Source organism: Lampetra planeri, chromosome 37 (genome assembly GCF_965212315.1).
Source record: "Lampetra planeri chromosome 37, kcLamPlan1.2.h2, whole genome shotgun sequence".
NCBI classification, from domain to species: Eukaryota; Metazoa; Chordata; class Hyperoartia; order Petromyzontiformes; family Petromyzontidae; genus Lampetra; species Lampetra planeri.
Window position 1 is genome coordinate 527,249 of NC_136143.1, and position 19,646 is coordinate 546,894.

A 19,646-nucleotide genomic window follows, 5' to 3' on the forward strand; every position below is an offset into this window, starting at 1 on the left:
ATATTTCACTCGATGGCCCATGGCTTGGCCACTTGCCAACCAGTTGGCAGCGGCCGTTGCCGAGGCCTTTGTCCAGGGTTATGTCTTGGACAAAGGTGCACCGGAGCGGTTGCTGACCGACCAGGGAAAAACATTTTCGGGCACTAAAAGGTGCGTACCTCCCCATACCACCCACAGACTGATGGGATGGTGGAGCGGCTCCACAGGACGATTACGTCCATGTTGTGCCATCAGGTGTGCGAAGCTCAAGTGGATTGGGACTTACAGATTCCAGGTGTCCTCGCCGCTTACAGGATGGCTCCCCACGCGGCAATGGGGTTTTCTCCCTTCTTTCTTATGTATGGCCGGGACGCTGATCCGCCCGTGGATGCCCAGTTGGGGATTTCAGAACCCCGTGCTAAGTCGAAATTGGCTGATCACATCAAAGTTAACATTTCTAAATTGGCCGAGGCACGGGAAGCAGCGACGCTGAACTCGAGATCTTTCCAGATGGCGAACGAGCGGTTGCGTGCACAGCGGATTCAGGACGGGGGCTATGCATGGCACAAGGCCTCAACACGCCTATGGTAAGTACAAAGTTCCTTGCTTCTTACACTAACAACTCAAGTCCATTGTTTACTATTGTTAAACACATTAGTTGACAAACATTACAATAATAATGTTTGTGTGCTGATAAAAAATACGCTTAATTGCTTACCATTATGAAACAAGTTCACAGATGTTACAATAATTATGTTAGTGTGAAGATAACAACTCAGGATCATTGTTTACCATTATGAAACAACTTAACATGTTGCAATAATTATGTTTGTGTACACAAAACTCTTTTTGGATTTTTGGGTTGCTCAATTTCCCCTTTTTTGCTGCGCTTTTATGACGCTGCCACGGTCTACTGCCAGTCTGTGATTTCAGTTTATTCTTCAATGCATTTCTATTGTTTCCATCACTCACGTCACGCTCTTTACTCATACGTAGTACTGCGATACTGATAGCTGTGCCATCATCGCGGATTTCTGTGCCCATCGATGTGTGTGTGTGACTCCATGTGTGTGTCTTTGAGTCCATATGTGTGTGCGTGTAGAGCCATGCGTGTCTTTAACTCCATGTGGGTGTCTTTTTGGAACGGACGTCAAAGTGTTTATGTGTGTGTGTTAGTCCATGTGTGTGTGTCAGTCGATCTGTGTGCGTGTACGTCGATGTGTATGTCAGTCCATATGTGTGTGTGTTAGTCCACATGTGTGTGTAAGTTTATACATGTGTGTGTCACTCGATGTGTGTGTGTAAGTCAATGCGTCTGTGTGTGTTAATCCATGTCTGTGTATCTAAAGTAGATATCTGTGTGTCACAGTCCATATGTGTATGTGTGTGTAGAGCTATGTGTGTCCCAGTCTATGTATGTGTAAGTTGATGTGTGTGTCTTAGTCCATATGTGTGTGTGTGTAAGTACATATGTGTGTTTACGTCAATGTGTGTTTTAGTCCACGTATTGCTGTGTGCGAGTCGGTGTGTGTGTGTGAGTCGCTGTATGTGTGTACGTCCATATATGTGCGTGCAACTCCATGTGTGTATATCTCAAGTGAATGTCTGTGTGACAGTCCACATGTGTATGTGTGTGTACGGCAATGTGTGTGTCACTCTGTGTATGTGTGTGTGTCGCTGTATGTGTGTACGTCGATATGGCTGTGTAACTCCATGTGTGCGTATCTCAAGTGCATGTCTGTGTGTGTAAGTCCATATGTGTGTGCGTCTGTAAGTCCATGTGTTTGTGTGTGTCAGTCCATATGTGTGTGTGTGTGTCTCAGTCCATGTGCGTGTGTATTAGTCGCTGTGTGTGCATGCCTCCATGTTAGTCAGTGTAACTCCATTTCTTTGCGTGTCTGTAGGTCCATGTGTGCATATTAGTCCATGCGTGTGCTTTATTGACCTGCTCAAGGCCTATGATACCATCAGTAGGCCTGGCCTCTGGGTTGCTCTTCGTGCTTTCCGAGTCCCGAACCCACTCATCACCATACTTAAGGACCTTCATGATGGTGAGCGGCCCCGCGTCTTAACTACGTGGCCGTGAGTCAGAGCCATTCCCTTTACACCTTCGGGTGCAACAGGGATGTCCTCTGGCTCCCACATTTGACCACGTAGTTCGTCGAGCCTTCAATGCCTGTACCGGAATAATTTCCATCTGCTACAGATACAATGGGAGGCTGATCGATGCCCGGGTGTGGTCAAGGGATGGCTCCCTATTGCTCAACCACGTTATGTATGCCGATGATCTGCTAATGGCTGCTCGCTCGGAGGAGGAGTTCGAGGTGCTGCTGCTGAACCTGGAGCTTGCCACCAACAGGTGGGGCCTTACCATCAGCCCAACCAAAGCTAAGCACCTGCCTGGCTATTTTGTACCATCGGACACTCCACCCCCACAACTCCCAATTGGTGATGGGGCAGTTCTGGAGACAGTGGAGAGTTTCCCTGGGCAGTGTGCTAATGACCGGCCCCGGTTTAACAGCAGAGGTCTCACTCCGAATCAGTCGAGCTGCAGTATCTTTTCGTTGGCTGCGTAACGCTGTGTGGAAGCTACCTGGTCTATCACTCCGTACGAAGCTTCAGGTCTTCTCGGCCACGGTCATTCCCTCCCTTATCTACGCTTGCGAAACTTTGACCCCCCTAATGGAACATCTTCGCCGGTTAGAAACATTTAGGCTGGCCTGCCTACGATCCATCCTGGGTTTAACCAGGCTGCATTGTGTGAGGAGCTCACAAATCCTTGAAAGATCTGGACAAAGTCCCATCGGTGACCTCCGGCAGGCAAGGCTGCGTTGCCTGAGTCATGTAGCCCGCATGGCCAACCACCGCATGCCTAAACAGCTTTTGTTCCGCTGGATCGAGGGGGCTAAACGGGCGCGGCACGGGCTGGAGAAGACATGGAGTGAGGTGCTACAGGAGGACTTGTAGCTGAGTCCACTTGCGGATGACTGGTACCAGCCGTGTCAAGATCGGCCACTGTGGAGGAGGCTCCTGAAGGACGCTACTGGCCAGTTGGAGGCAGTCACCTTCCACAACAATGGAGGGCGGAGGAGCGACGCTCACAACAATGAGCGGAGCGCCGGGTGGCTAAAGCACAGAAAGTTGCCACAGTAGGAGTAGGGGCCACAGGTGGTGCATCAGCCAGTCGTCTCAGTCAGTCGACCTGTGCCATCTGGGTTTGCCCCGTGACCTCTTGCCAGCGGCCGTTCGACACTTCACGTGGCCTCAAGGTGCACATAGCCTGGCACAAGCGTTGTTGTGACGTCACCGCCACTTAGTGGCGAATGGTGGTTGTTGTTGTTCAGTCTATGTATGTATGTATGTGTGAGTCCATTTGTGCGTGTAACTTTATGTGTGTGAATCAATGGATTTGCGTGTGTAACTACATGTGTCTGCCTTTTTTGCCCGGGCAACGCCGGGTACTAACCGCTAGTACCAAATAAATGAACTTGAACAGATCGGCTTGCGACATTGTATCTTGTATGCATCACTGAGACCTGGCTGGATGACAATGCTGGGTAAATTTTGGATTCAGCTAAACTCAGCAATGATGTGGTCAGCTTCGCCACCAACCTTGTGATCGCAAGGTTGGTGGCGAAGCTGACCACATCAAACCGAACATGGAATCCTGTTGTTATTTTTAACAATGGCTTTGACTTTTAAATCACAAATGTTCGCACCTCTGATTTGCACGGTTGGCTACGTACTCTGTGAACGAAGTCCGACATCTTACATGTGAGCCGTTGGCAATTCCTTTCTTCCATCTGAGGAATATCACCCAGATTAGAACACTTGGTTACCTCTGCTGATGTTCCCACCTTGGTTTATGTCTTCGTGACCACTCACTTTTACGACTGCAACTCACTATACCTAGGGCTACTATGGGTTTATGTCCATCGTCTGTAGCTGGTGCAGAATGAAGCAGCCAGTTTATTGACTGGTAACGTCTAGGAATAGTCACATATCCCCTGTGCACCGTGGACTGCACTGGCTGCCAGTACGATGGCATTTTATCTTCAAAGTCGGTCTCCTGACCCATAAAGTCCGACATGACCAGGAAACCTGCTATCTGAAAATATTATTTCTCCCTACTGCCCCTTTCGACTGCTTCGATTCCTCCATTAAGAATTACCAAACATCCCTAGAGTGTGACACGAAGCTACTGGGTCCTGTGCATGTTTTATGGCTCCTACCCTGTCGAATTCCCTTGTCTGATAAGGGACTGCCTGACCGCTGTTTTAAAAAAAACCCGTTAAATATACCTCTACAAACTGGCTTTCGCAGATGAAAACTAAACTGATTGTACTCAATGTATGGTTGAAGCTCAATCTAATTTACATTTTTATGAAATGGTATTAAAAATGTTAAAATATTATTTTATGTACAGGGCCTTGGTTATAAGGTGCCTTTTTAACGGAAATAAAGTTTGGCTAAAGGGTTCCCCATGTCATTGTAGGTCATTTTACCATGCTTCACGATGTCATTGCAGGTTGGTGAAAGGGGGTGCCCAGGACCGTTTTGTTACAGATGGCATAGCCGTGGCTGGGAATTCAACTCAGGAGTACAGGTTCATAGTGCAGTGCACTGTTAGATCACAAATTAAATAACGCTCAATTGTTTTGGAGTACATCTTCATTTAATAAAGCACTTGTAACAAATAACAAATGGTTGCATAAACGAACACACAGATGCCATGCACAGATATAATTTTGTAACATTTGCAAAGCAGCACAAATCCCGAGACCTGAATTTGGTCAACTCGGAGGCCTACGAATATATTTGACGCTTAAATGTTGCACTACGACCGACACAAAAATATACTGTGACAGAAACTTTGGCAAACTCCTTAAAAGTTATTTTGGATTTACAGTAGAACTTCAGTAAATGCGGTGATGTCGCGTGTCATCTGGCGAACGGAATATAGACATCCTCAAAATGTGTTGGATGGACACTGTAAAGTTTATTGAGAGTTTGTTGACAGGCTGTAGGTATAAATTGGAGACAAACTCGTGGGTTCGGGCTCATGTGAGTGGATTTGGATTTTAGAATCTCTGCCCCGACAGATTATAGGAGTGGTCACGGTAGCAGGGGGTGCAGATTATTGTCACGCTGATTTTTTGGAGTTCTGCTATATATCCATTTACAATGAAAGCCCCAACGTTACATTTTAAAATGCGACATTGTGCCAAATGTTCACAATGCAATGAAACTATTCCTGTATTTTTTATAAAAAGACAAAAATGCAAAAACAACAAACACCGTTACCAACGTGAGATTGGCCCAATTTGTTCGATGAAAAATCAAGAATTTACTGCAGACCAGGGTGACAGGTTTTCTTTTGTAACAACGAAAGTACCAAGGCAGTGAGTAAGTACATACTGCTTTGATTAATTAATGTTATATTGGGCCTCACCTGTGCCAGTAGGAGCTGGACTTTGTACAATAATTATGACAAATAACACACACCTACAAAGATAAAGATCCCCCTATAACATATACTAGACTGTTGGGGCAAGTGCTGTTAACGAGCACGTATTAAGGCCAGTGTGAACAAGGGGATGGTGTGACCACACCTTGCCTGGCCGCCTTTGTTTACCCAGTCCTGTTTATACATTGCACCAGTTACTAATTTTAACAACTTAGGGCAGCCATGGCTGAGAATAAAACTCAGGTCACCAGGTTCAGAGTGTAGTGCGCTAACCACTACACCACCGCTCCCCAAATACATCCACACATACTTGAAGGTTGATGTTCTGCAAGACTTACTAAATTGTTCACACATAAAGAAGGCATGTAATTTAGAAATGAGATAGAATTAACTCTTTATTCGTATCACTGCAACCCGGCACGAATGCAAAGTGGTAGAGGCTTCTAGCTGTGCAGGTGTATAGGCTGTGTGCTTTACAATGAAAATTATTTAGTTGCTTCAGTTCGTCGAGACAAAATAAAAGTCCACGCGTGCAGGTGGATTGAGTAAAGGGAATGTGATGGCTAAGTGCTATGGACTCACATAAACGAACACGTAAACCCAGAGACACACAAAGAGACCCATTGACTTACATAGAGACACAGTGAGAAAATGGAATGCGCTGGCAGTAGCTTCATCATCTTTCTCTAGAAGATCAGAGCACACAGCCCACCAGCTTTCTAGTAGAACTGCCCTGGTAGGAGCCCAGCACTGGTGCATTATCATCACGTGCTGGCGTCACATTCCAATAATCGGGGCACCTGCACATGTTATAACAATGAGTAAACATGAAAACCTGGACTGTGGCAATGGGATGTGAAGACTGAAGTTTGGAATGTCCCCGGGTTAGGTAGGTAGTGAGATGTTTGTGATAACAGCAGCTTCCTCTGCCCTGCTCCAGCTCCCACAGGTGATGTTCACAGGCGAAGATTCGTGTTTACGAGAAAACCCTGTGAGACACAAAGCGGCATTAGCCCCTCCGATCGTTAATTAGGTTTTTGGAATTTTGCATCAGCAAGGTTGTTTTCACGCTGCACCTGCCTGCAATGAAGCAAAGTTAGCTTGATCAAAATTCAGTCGTCATTAATTTAGCCTCTTCCAATGTGATACCCAGCTTCTGAAGGTCTTTGGTCATTGATCGCTGACAGAGAGCACCCACTCCCGTGAGTGATCTAGGCAGCTCGTCACAATTTATACATTGCTCATGGCCGAACCAAATGAACCTGCGCTTCCTTATGATAATTTTGGTGATGTGTGGTCAGTCAGTTCTTTCACTGATGGTGCCTTTAATAGCTGTATTTGCTACGTATCCTCAGCGTATTTCGGATTCAATGACTATCGAAGGCATCGAGCTTTCGCTCTCGTACTTCACCCAGTGTCCAGCCTTAAAGCATAGGCTGCAAGGCTGCAGCTGAATATGGAAGGCAGACTGCAAATGATGCAGAACCATTTACAACAAAGGAAAACTCATTAATATAATCCAGCAATTTGAGGCAATAGTGCGGGTTACGTGGATGGTGAGTTTGCCCCTGAACAGGAGTGCTCTATCCCAAGGTTGCGCAAACTTTAGTTGCAGCTGAACTTCAGAACTAGCTGGCTAGGGGGCAAATTCCCAGTTGTCTGGTGGCCCAGTCTAATCCTGCAGACAACCTGGATATATTTAAAATGTCAATTTTACATTATGCCAATTCAATATGAATACACTTCAGTATAAATGTGTGTTGCTCTGAGGTACCTACCATATTGAAAACTGGCCATTTTGGCCAACGGGGGAGATGCAAACCCAAGCCAAAAGGACTACATGAAAATGTGCAAACACGTTTTTCCTTACAGCTACTCTTCAACTTCCATCATCATCATCATCATCAGCCATGGTCAGTCCACTTGTGGATGAAAGCCTCCCCAAGTTGCTGCCACATCTCACAACCCGGCAATGTAACAATCCACCTAGCAGCTTCAGGTGAACTGATTTCATAGCTCTATCTCAGTTGTTCTTAACCTTTACTGCAGCTTGCACCCCTTTGGATTCTCAATCGTAAAAAAACATAATGTTAATAAATACATAGTCTTTGATGAAACAAAGTAGGTGTACTAATGTGCCTGTCCTTAATTTGTTATTGATGATTTACCTTCAAAAAGAATCTGGCATGTCTCGCACCCCCAAAAAGGGCATCTCGCCACTCCCAGGGGGTGCGTGCACCCCAGGTTAAGAATCACTTCTTTATCTCCTTGGTGAAATTCGTCTTGGTTTCTGTACTGTTGATTAAATACTTCTGAAGACAATCTCATGTTGGAAAGCATTACACAATTTATGAATATGCATTATTTTTCTTGTTTTATTTTGCACGGCACTCACTCCTCGTGCTCCTTGTCACTCTGCGCGATAGACGCCGATCGCAGACGTGTGGTCACTTCGAACGTGCGCAGGGTCACGCCGAAGATGTCCTCGTGGTAGCGGCCTTCGTCCTGTGGCAAGAGGGATGAGCAGCACGCGACGCCGGTCAGTGAAGTCCGCTAGCGAGCCCCAGCCATGTTTAAGATGCATTAATAATCCACACTGGTGAACTCCTCTTCTAAGATGCATTAATAAGCCACAGGGGAACTCTAGTAGCAAGCTACCTTGGCGAGCTCCAATAATAAGCTTTGTTATTATACATCGGGAAGCTCTGATGATATGCTGCATTGATGAATTCCACTGACAACATTAATTGGTAAGCCACATTTATGATCTCCGGTGGCAAGCTACATTGGTAAGCCATACTATACTGCTGCCATCTTGCTAGGACCCTATTTGGATGGGTTTGTCATGGATAAATACAGATAAAAAATACACACCACAAACATTTACACTTTCTGCATATACATTAACTTCATTATTATGTGTGTGTTTGCATAGAAAAGCTTCATTGCATCTCAACTCTTTTTCAGGAGGGTCCTGCCAAGCCTTTTACAGAAGGGTACAATGTTGCTATATATAACCCGAATCGAGTCACTTTTACACGTAGGCTTTCGCGACTAACATTATTCACGATAACTTTTTTTGGATCAGATCGCGTACTTGGAAATGTGTCGAAAACCCACCTCCACCCAACACAGCCAATTAGTAAGGTTTGTCATGTGAACAGAACGTGACACTTTGTGTATTAGATGTCTTCCTGATGATGGTTGCAATCACCAGTGAAAGATCGTATTCAAATTGTAAATGTTGTGGGTTTGCTCTCTAACACACCAGTGTGCTGAAGTAGTGATACATTGGCAGGTTTTGTTTATGTCATACACCTTACTAATTGGCTTGGTCGGACGGAGGTCGGTTTAAAACACATTTACCTTTAAATGATCTAACCTAAAAAAGTGTATTGGTCACGAAAGCCTACGTGTTAAAATGTATCAAAATTGAGTAATTTTCTGGAAATGTATCATCATTGGGATGTTTTGGCCAATACCATTTGCATTGTGTCGTTGTGTTTTGATAGGGAAGGAAACCAGGGAACAGGGAGGAAACCCATACAAAACAAGGGGAGAACATACAAACTTCGCATAGAAAGGTACCCAAGTCAGAGATCAAACCCAAGCACTTTTTGGTGTTTTGGTGAGAGACACCACTGCGCCACCCTGCTGCCCTGTGTTCACACATCCCATGCACCCCCCGCCCCCTCCCCAACGTGTGTCCCCGTGCCCTTGCCGCTCAAGCCGCTAGCGCTCACGTACCCGCAGGCGGCTCACGATCTGCCCGGCCTTCTCAAGCGAGATGTCTCCGTGCCGGCTCAGCACCTGCTGCACCGTCTTGAGGACGTCGCCCGCCATGGTGACGTCGCCGCACACGTACAGATGCCCACCCCTCTCCTGCAGCACCGAGAACACCTGGGCAGCCAAGCGCTCGCGCAGGAGGTCCTGCACGTACATCTGGGATGGGGCAGTGTGGGGGCCACAGATGCAGCCCGAACATCAGACATGAGACACGCTTGACCTCATCTAAGACAGATGAGTGATGATGATGATGATGATGGTAATGACGGTGGTGATGATGGTGGAACTCACCTTGAGCGTGCTGGACTCACGTGAGTAATGGTAGTGATGCTGGTGATGGTGGTGGTAATGGTGACTGTGCTCACCTTGGGGGTGCTGGGCTCGCGTGAGTACGCCGTGTGCACCTCGGAGAAGACGCCCTTGCTGCGTGCGAGCTCCGTCTCGTCACGGTAGATATGATCCACGTCCCTCTCCCGGCAACCAAACAGCAGCATCATCCCACACGGATGCACACCTGCAGCACAGACAAAGATTACCATGTAGCCTCAAGAGACTGTTGGGGCAATTGCGGTAACCGAGCAGCTATGAAGGCCAACACAGCACACGAGAGGATGATCTGGCCAGTACCATACAAGGCTGCCATTATCTCCCCAATGCTGATGTTTACACACTGTACCAGGTGCTCATTTAAGACTGAGTCGACGTAATGGAGACTCCGTGTCAGTTCATATAATCGCCACTGATGTTGGCCATGAGCAGGAATCAAACGTGGGTCGATGGTTTCACAGTGCAGTGCGCTAATCACTGTACCACTACTCCCTGTGCATCTCACACACACCTGTGTGTGGATTACTGGTGGCTGAAGTGGCATGGTGGTTGAGCAAAGCATGAGTTAATGTTGTGTGGTGGTTATGGTTTTTGTTGTTGTTGAATGGTGGTTGTGTTGTAGAGGTGGTTGAGCTGGTATTAATTTGTGGTTGTTGAAATCGACATTATCGGGACATCCTTAAAACTACATATTGAGCAGCACATTGCAGAGAAACATGTGGGTTTTCATGCAGGACATAGTACTATTGAGTAAGTGTTTGTATGGAGACACCTGTGGTCGTGGATGAGTTGTGAATGAGGCTGTGATTGAGTAGTGGTTGAATTGTGGTTAGGCTATGGTTGTTTTTGAGTAGTGGTTGAGTTGTGGTTGTGGTTGAACTGTAGTTACAGTTGAGTAGTGGTTGTACCAAAGTTGTGGTTGAGTAGTGGTTGAACTGTAATTGAGTTGTTGTTGAACCCTAGTTGTGGTTGTGTTGTGTTTGTGGTTAAACCATAGTTATGGTTGAGTAGTGGTTGGGTTGTGGCTTTACCGTAGTTTTGGTTGAATTGTGGTTGTGGTTGAGCCATAGACGTGGTTCAGTTGTGGTTAAACCATAGTTGTTGTTGAGTTGTGTTTGAAACAAAGTTGTGGTTGTAGTTGAACCGTATTTGTGGTTGCATTGTGGTTGTGGTTGGACCGTAGTTGTGGTTGAACTGTAGTTGTGGTTGCGTGTGACTGTGACTGCACCTCGGTGCTCGATGTCGTGCAGCCGGTCCTGCCAGAACCCACGGAATGGAGCGATGCCCGTGCCGGGACCAATCAGGATGCAGGGCAGGCTGGGGTCAGAGGGCAGGCGAAACCCCGGGGCCCTGCCACCACCAAAGCCACCACCATGATCAGGACACCAAATACAATGTCAATTACAACAAAGAACAATGAGTGATGTTTAGAATTTTTAATGGATGTCAAAATTGCATTGAATTTATCTGGGGTCACGCATTTGGGTTCATGTATCTGGGGTTGCACTTCTGGTATCACTAGGTTCGCGGATCTGGGTTCGGAGCTCACGGGCGCACGAAGCAGGGCACACTGTGCCCGGGCTCAATATGGCTGAACCAGGACGAGCAGACTCCGTGATGCAGGGGTCCATTTTCCCCTGCACATGGGGTCACAGGGGTCACGGGGTCATGGGACAAGGAGAGGGCGCACATGTTACACCACGACCTGTTGAACAACAATATCAATCGCTACCTGCCTGGGGTCATATCTAGGGTGGCGTACTCGGTTTCTACCTCACTGACTTCAACGTAAAGCAGTCAGATTGACTGATAATCCAGCACTCACGGATTTACTCCAGTTGCACACTACACTGCCGGTCAGTCACCTCCTCATTATTCTTCTATTACTACTGCCATGGTTTCCGTTCCTGTGAACTTGATACATTCGTTCCTCCACTCGTGTTCAGAACTTGGTCTACAGACGGTACTCAACAACCACACTGCAGGTCATAACATTTATCTGCTTCTTCCCTCACACTGTATTGACTTTAGAATTACATTCAATCTTTTATTTTCCCAAGTTCTGATAATAATTTAGCTCAATTCTATAAAGATGTTAACTTTTTATCAATTACAACTTTAATAGTGCTGTTGTTGCAGACCGCTAGGCGTTTTGAGCCTTTAGGCCTTTCCTGAGTAACCATGAAGAAAAAATAAAAGTTGCATTGGGTTCCGCGATGGGCACGCGTCTCACCGTCCGTGCGATAGGAGACCACAGCGATGGTGGCGTGGATCTGTCCGGGCTGCGTGCGTGGGGACGAGCTGATGGAGTAGTAGCGCGGCTGCAGCAGCGGCAGCTGAGATACGAGCAGCGAGGCGGGGACGCGCACGCCGGGGAACTCGCACAGCGCCTCCAGCACCGAGGGGTTGCCCCTCCACTTCCACTCCTCGTAGGCCTGCTGACCCTGGGGGCAGCGCAGTGGTGGCGGCTCAGTGAAGCGTCAGCCTGGCACTCAGCTCTTTTTGATGTCCCCATTCTCTGCATTATACGACGCTCCAGAAAATAAGCAAGACGCACCCCAAACTCATGGCAGGTGTCAGTAGAGTTACACCGATCTGGTCGCCGACACCCACCTACCAGACTATAAGATGCATCCCCAGCTTTTGCTTTAAAAAACAGAGCCACAAAGTGCGTGTTATGATCCGATGAATACAGTCCTATCCCAGTGCATAGCCATTTGTAAGGTACTAACCCTAATCTAATCACAACATTGAATCCTACCTTTAACTCCATGTCTCTTACCCTCGATACAACACTGGCCCTTTACCTGACTCGCAGTAACACACTGTCCATGTGTCCCTCACCTTGGCAAGGAAGTGCAGGCGCTTGCGCTCTTCCTCGTCGTCGGTGAGCCCCGCGAAGTGGAGCAGCAGCTGTGGAGACGGGGGCGTCGTGATGTCCAGGAAGTGCAAGAAAGCCTGCGCCAGCGAGCAAGGGGGCAGCCGCCCCTCAGCCTGCCACTCGCTCACCGTGCCTGCACCACACACGCAGGAATGAGGACATCTTCCCCAGCAAACCACATTCCTTACGTGGCCAACCTGGCTGCCCAAATGAGTAAATGATACAGCAGCAAGCACTCATTTAAGGCTTTGTCACATTAGAGGAGTCGCGAGACATGTTAATATACCACACATCTCTGGCAGCCTATGCTTTTCATGGCTAAGGATCTAATTCAGGTTAATGGGATCGTAGTTGTCAAACATACACACAGTTTCATACAGATATCAGGTGGGAAAGCATGGTCTGCTGCCTCATCAGCAGACCATGCTTTCCCACCTGATGACGAACGCTTTTGTTGCGCCCGAAACGTCATGATTTATTTTATTTCATACCTACGTGACTTTACCGAAAGAACCAAAGAGCATAAAAAGATACACATTTACACAGACATCTGTTTACATTAATTATGAACATGCTGTGCTCGAGGATGTACTTGCAACGCTTGGCCACTTGGTGATGCTATTGCTATTATATATGAACCATGGGCAGCTACGTTTAATGGATAGAATGCCATTCTTTTGGCTAGACTGCAGTACATCACGGCGACTTACACATCTAACAAAGTGATCTCCATAACCCTCTATTTCAGTGGTTCTCAAGCTGTGATCTGCAGACCACTGAGGGTCCACAAAACAGTGGGAAGTGGTCCACGGAACACACACATCATCTAGAAAGATGTGTGTGATTTGAGGATTCTAACAAAGTGCGAACTGGCGATATCACAACCTATCAAACTTTGGGTTGGTGTTGGGTTTATTGTCCAGGGCTCTCTATCAAAATTATTGAATGATCCCAATGGAAGTGAATGGCAGTCACTTGAACTGATGGATATGAATGTAAATGGCAGCGTGGACAGCATCACACTTCCTAAAACTTCAGCACGCTGGGAAGCAACAGCTCCATTCAGTTTTCATACCCTGAATACACACGCTTATCAGCTTCAGCTCCGTCAACAACATCACATGCTACCATAGGAGGGGTGGTGACATGGCTTAGCCGCAGTGCTATCGCTGCTTGTTGCAGAGGTTCACGGTTAAAATCCAGCGCCAACCATAATTTATTCATATTGTGAATGTATTAACCGTAAAATTAAGCATTATTTATTTTACTGTGGACGCTAAAGATCCCGTGACATTAATTTGCTAGTGTAGGCCATTGAGTGCCAGCTCCATGGTCCAAATTTGCCCAATAAAGAACGTGTCCAAAAATTACTCGATTGAAATACACAAAGCAATTACTGGCCCCAACTGCAAAAACCTGGCAGGACCCTCCTAAAAACGAGTCATTACTCATTGAGGCTTTCCTAGGTAAACAAGCACCTCCGATTAGCACGGTTGGCTACGTATGCTGCAAAATAAGTTCAACATACATACGCATACATAGAAGCATAATCAGTTGTAGATCCCTCGACACCATAACACTACCATAAGTTACAGCACTGTGGACACCATCACGCCTGCATCAGATTCAGCACCCTGGAAAGATGCCCCTTCCGCTTGAGAACCTTCCTTCAACCCAGAGAGGTGCAATCACCGAAGGGAGTGTCGTGCTCCCGGGAAACCTGCAGGAGCACGGTCTGTGTGGCAAGCAATGCGTCCTGGAGTCGCGCCAGCAGCTCGTGCACCAGCTCGTCCCGGTTGGACGGGAACACACCCAGGTGGTCGCCCGGTTCGTAGCTCAGCTCCGGGAGACCGTGCACGTCCAGGCGAATCAGCACCGTGGATCGGCTTCAGCACCATGGAGAGCGCAGCAGCAATATTTAAATCATTACACTAACTTCAACACCATCACCAACAGTGAAAATAACTCTACATGAATCAGGACTTAACTATTTTTCTAGTCTCTTTTGGTGCTGTTTCCTTCCTAATATCTCCTTACAGTGCTCTCTCCTCTCTCTGTTCACTGCAGTGTCTTGGCAGAATATAATCATAATATTTATACTAGAGGAATTCGATGAGCTACAAAGCTAATTTTCATAGATGTCCAGTCGGGGCGGGTCAGAACGTTACAACAACAAACAATACAAAAAACACGATAAGAATGCAAAGTACAGAAAAAGTGAACAAATCGCTAAAGAAAATATACAAATAAAACTAAACTATATTTTACATTAACGGGTAAAGCTCACTGAGCTATTAACTCACTGGCGGAGCCAGTGGGGGGGGGGGGTGGCACGTGCCCCCACAATGATCCGATCGAAATCCCTAATTTTGATAGGATCATTGGGGTTTATTAGTAATAAATCGGCATTTTGCCACCCCCACTGCCACTGTGTAGAATATTATTATGTGCCAGGGACTCTATGAGATGATAGGACAATAGTCTTGAGTCCATAATTGGCAATAAGTAATGGCAAAGCAGTTATAAGTGACTCACAGAATTGTGCGCACTTGCGTATACAGTGCACAACTTCCCTGAAGGAAAACACCTTCAGCGAGCGCGATGCCAATTACACACGGTTCGAATTCGACCCTCGATCGATGGCTGCGCCATCGCCGCACACGCGTCGAATAAAAAGCAAGGGACAAGCCCTTACTAACAACTATCATTTTTCATTGCTGGAGGAGTTGCCCCCCCCCCTACCTCAAAATCGTGGCTCTGCCATTGTATTAACTTATCTTTCAGAAGAGACCTGGCCACAAATGATAGCTCAACAAAGTGGCTTAGGTCGAAATTTGTAGCAGCAAAATATTCTAAATGCATGTTTCTAAATGTGGAGGGAAAAACCAGAGGACCCCGATAAATTATCCATACCACCACGGGGAGAACATGCAAACTAAAAAAATGCAGACGTCGGGGTCGCAATCGAACCCCTAACTTGCATACCAGATGAGGAAGATAACATGAGACAGCTTCCATCTCATCATGGGACCTCCTTTGCCAGTACTAAAATATGATAATAGGGTTTCCCCTTTTTTCTGGCAGCAAAACAGGTGTTAAGATGTTAAAACACCAAACTGAAACCTTTAATAAGGAATCATGTCTGCATTAACCACAATACTTGTGGTCAGAATGCAAAAAAAGTATTGTGGTTAATGTAGACATGATTCCTTGTAAAAGGTTTCAGTTTGGTGTTTTAACATCTTAACACCTCTTTTGTTGCCAGAAAAAAGGGGAAAACTTATTATCACAGCTTCCATCCCATCCAGTGCTTGTTGTTTGCAACCAGTTAAGATCATGGTCTTCCCCAACACCAACGTTGCCACTATCATCACCATCCTTTGCAGCCAGTCACCATTTTTGCTGGCCACGTGTCCAACGTGCATTAGCTCCCCCTAATAATATCGGGAAATGTGATTCTTAGCAGAATGATGCAGGTTTAAATAACTTTAAGCTCATATTCTTGATCACGACTCGGCCCAGGCTTGGCTCTGGATCAAGTGAGCCAGCTCAATGCCACGCTTAACCTGAGCAAGGTCCCAGCCAGGCTCCAGAATTTAATGAGCTGATCCAAGCCATGCCTTAGCCGCTCATTCGTCTTTGAAAGCAACTGAGTATCTCTAGCCTGAGCTGGGCTGTGTTAGAGGCCAAGTCAAAGACGAGGCGAGACTAATAATCTGGCCCTTCGTTTGTGCTGCTGTCGACCTGGAGTTGCTGCTTTGCAGATTTTCCCGGGAAATGAGCGGCGCCGAGGAAATCTTCCGCTTGTGGATCTTAAAGAGAGCTGCATGGCGAGGAGAGGGCAAAGGGTCACAGGCAATAGGTCATTGAGGCAGGGTCAAGAATAAGGCCTTGGCATGGGATCACCCACCCTGAACTAAATGAATATTTTTCGATTTAAAGCTTTCGTGACTGCAGGGATTCATCATATGCAAATTCCTTTGTCAAAGCGCCCTCCTCCTCTAACCCAGCTTAAATATACATTGCCAAGCTTGGTGGTGTTCATTCAGACGCTGTCTTTCCGACAGCCCTGTTCTTCACCTGAGGACGGCTGCTTGCGTTGTGGCCGAAACTTCGTAAGAATTGTATTTTATTATGTTAAATTTTTATTATTTAATTATTTCCCTTCTTCATGACTTTACCGAAAGAACCAAGAAGATAAATCAATATTTTACCAGTTTAACATTAAGTTAAATGGTGCAAGTTTTCTGCAATATTGTTTAATGCAAAAATCATGCAGCAATATTTAAACCCATTTAGCTATATTTACTGAGCTACAAAAATGTGGAAATTAAGATGCATTTCGATCGCGTAAATATATAAATGTCTCGTTAAAACCCGCCACCACCCGACACAGCCAACGAGTAAGGGTTGTCACGTAAACAGAACATGTCAATTCGTCACTAGTACAGCACACTGGTGTGTTGGAGAGCCAAACCACACCATTTACAATCCAAGTACGACGTTTCGCCAGTAATTACAACCAGCTTCATCAGGCGACAGCCAGAATTGTGGAGAAGTCCACTTGTTTCGTTCCTTATATAGAGGCGTAGACATATTTCTGATTGAGAGCAGGTCAAATACTTATTTCCCTCATTAAAATGCAAATACATTTATAACATTTTTGACATGCGTTTTTCTGGATTTTGTTGTTGTTATTCTGTCTCTCACTGTTCAAATAAACCTACCATTAAAATTATAGACTGATCATTTCTTTGTCAGTGGGCAAACGTACAAAATCAGCAGGGGATCAAATACTTTTCTTCCTCACTGTATATCACCACTGATCTTAGTGATGACCAGAAATAAACCCCAAGTCACGGATTTTAGTGCATTGCGTTACCGACTGCACTACTGCTCCAATGGTAACACGAATGGGCAATTACAGATTTAGAGTCCTTTTGTGGCAGGGTGGCAAAGCTGTAGCCCTTGTGCCCCACAGCAAGAACATCCTGAGTTATTTGTGTGGAGTTTGTACATTCTCCTCCTGTTCTGCATGGATCTCTTCCAGATTCTCTGGTACACTCTACAGCTAAAAATCAATCAATATAACTGGTATTGGCCAAACATTCCAATGCTGAAAAATTACTTGCAAATTACTCAATTGGAATGACAAACAGCAACATTTCCCCCTACTACAAAATATTGGCGGGACCCTACAAAACATTTCTCGAGGTTCAGTGAAGCCTTCCTGCCAATGCAGTTCGCAAGCACCTGTGATGAGGTCGGGGGCCTCGCTGGCCGGCACGAGGCGGTAACGGTCAGGGCGCCATGCACGCTCACTCCGCACCAGGGAATTCGCCACCTTGTCCATGTTCACGTCATCTCCGACGCAGAACACGTCACACGCAGCCTGAAATTCCATTGTGAAAATGGGCAACAATTCTGAAATGGATCGTTCTCCGACGTATTTTCAGCTTTACTGCATGTTGTTCGGCATGATATCCAACATTTCACTCCACCTGCTGAGAGCCATTCCTAAAGAAGCTTCCAGCACGATGAGCTTAACGTGAGCTGGGTTCATGGTGAGAGATCAGCACCTGGAAGACGCGGCGCGCCCAGGTGCGGAATGCTTCCTCCTGCCCCCCCAGCTCGTCTCCCTCCCCTATTCGCAGGATCCTCTCCCCACCCAGGTCTCCCAGCAGTGCGTCCACTGCGTGGCCAAACGCCGCAAAGTGAGGGTAGGCACGGGAGCCCAGCCCAAACACCGAGAACCTGAAAGACATCGGCACCACGGAGACACCATAGAAATATTCCGCGCATACCACAATAACCACAATTCATATTCTTTGGGTCTTTCGGTAAAGTCACGTAGATAGGCGTGACTTTACCGAAAGACCCAAAGAATATGAATTCCTGCAGTCACGAAAGCTTTAAGTCAAGATTTAACCACTATTAATTTTATAACCTTTTAAGATATAGGCTTCACAAAGTGTTTAAACTCCAACTGAATGCCCTTCTTGATGTTAAACAATGGATGAATCCATAAAGGAAGGGGGTGTGAGAGAAATGGGAAGAAAGCTCTGTTAGCCCCTGGAGCCTTACAGGAAGTGTTTTGTCCCCAACCAAGGATAGACCACGGGCTCTCAAACCATTGTGGACAGTAACTCCCACTTTAGGAATCTGTCAGGACAAACAGGCCCGATTTCCTCTACCCTTCATAGACAATCCCCCTTCTGGGGTAACCCGTCCCTTAGAATAGTGGGCAAAGGGATTAAGTTGCCACTCTGGAAAGCAGTCTTTCCTACAGATTAGAGACGCCATTACTAAATCCCCAAATAATGACCTCTCTAGCGACTATCACCCCGTAATTAAATGTCTCTCAGTAGGATGGGATAAATACAAAATGGCGGAGGCATATTGACTCCCTCACTCTGGGGAAGAACAGACCAGATTGAAAACTAAAAGGCTATGGAAAGGACAGTTGAGTTATGTTGTCCCATTCCAGAAGAGGACACAAATCTGGCACGCCCCTGCTACCGGTCCTAAGTTGCTCCCTTTTAAGGTTATTCAATACGAACGTATACATGGAACTTATCTCACCAATGAGAAGAGGGCAACGTTCTCAAACACCTCTCCAGACTGCCCTAGGTACCCACGGGGCACCACCCAGACTTACCTGCATGCCTTTTGGCCGTGCCCGGATATTACTGAATTTCACTTGGACATTGACAAGCACTTTAGTAAAATCTGCGGCACAAGCGTTAGGCCCTCGGTAGACTCCTTTCTATGGAACTTGAAACCAGTCAGACTATCATAGTCACAACACACTCTACTCCAAGCCTTTAATGTTATAGCGAGGAAAGTCATCCTAGCTGACTGGAAAGACCATGAAATATATAGAAACGATAAAACATGACATAATGGATAAAATTCAGCAAGTAAAAATACATCTCACTACTGAGAAATATTAGTAAAAACATAATTGAACAGATATGTCTTCAGGACAGTGATTGGCAGATCCTACTGAGGGTGATGAAAAGTTCCATAGATTAGGATGGTAATTCAAGTAGGTTATATCACCTTCAGTGGACATTTTGAACTAAAATCTAAATAGTCCAGCATTTTGTGAATCAACTAAACAACTTGGGTCAAAATGAGATAGGAGTTGAATAAGGTAAGAGGGGACGAACCCTTATAATTTAAAAGCAAAATTTGAAATCTACT

General features: G+C 46.1%; 1 protein-coding gene and 1 long non-coding RNA gene across 3 annotated transcripts in view; one reads left to right on the top strand and one right to left on the bottom strand.

Moving 5' to 3' along the window:
- Window positions 1-4,635: 4,635 nt before the first annotated feature.
- LOC144730848 (nitric oxide synthase 1-like) overlaps window positions 4,636-19,646 on the bottom strand; it is a 67,613-nt gene continuing 52,602 nt past the window's right edge. For both annotated transcript variants that reach the window (XM_078611624.1, XM_078611622.1), the window contains exons 17-28: window positions 18,020-18,194; window positions 17,694-17,832; window positions 16,185-16,263; window positions 14,133-14,326; window positions 12,404-12,573; window positions 11,793-12,003; window positions 11,109-11,196; window positions 10,788-10,909; window positions 9,598-9,746; window positions 9,194-9,388; window positions 7,842-7,951; window positions 4,636-6,435 (exon numbers count right to left, since the gene is read on the bottom strand). In XM_078611624.1, the coding sequence (XP_078467750.1) occupies window positions 6,423-6,435; window positions 7,842-7,951; window positions 9,194-9,388; window positions 9,598-9,746; window positions 10,788-10,909; window positions 11,109-11,196; window positions 11,793-12,003; window positions 12,404-12,573; window positions 14,133-14,326; window positions 16,185-16,263; window positions 17,694-17,832; window positions 18,020-18,194 (1,645 nt within the window). In that variant the 3' untranslated portion in view covers window positions 4,636-6,422. The remainder of the gene's footprint in view (window positions 6,436-7,841; window positions 7,952-9,193; window positions 9,389-9,597; window positions 9,747-10,787; window positions 10,910-11,108; window positions 11,197-11,792; window positions 12,004-12,403; window positions 12,574-14,132; window positions 14,327-16,184; window positions 16,264-17,693; window positions 17,833-18,019; window positions 18,195-19,646) is intronic.
- On the top strand, window positions 7,897-9,257 carry LOC144730850 (uncharacterized). The gene is made up of 3 exons (XR_013587869.1): window positions 7,897-7,985; window positions 8,959-9,030; window positions 9,176-9,257. It is a non-coding gene; the product is annotated as an uncharacterized LOC144730850 (long non-coding RNA).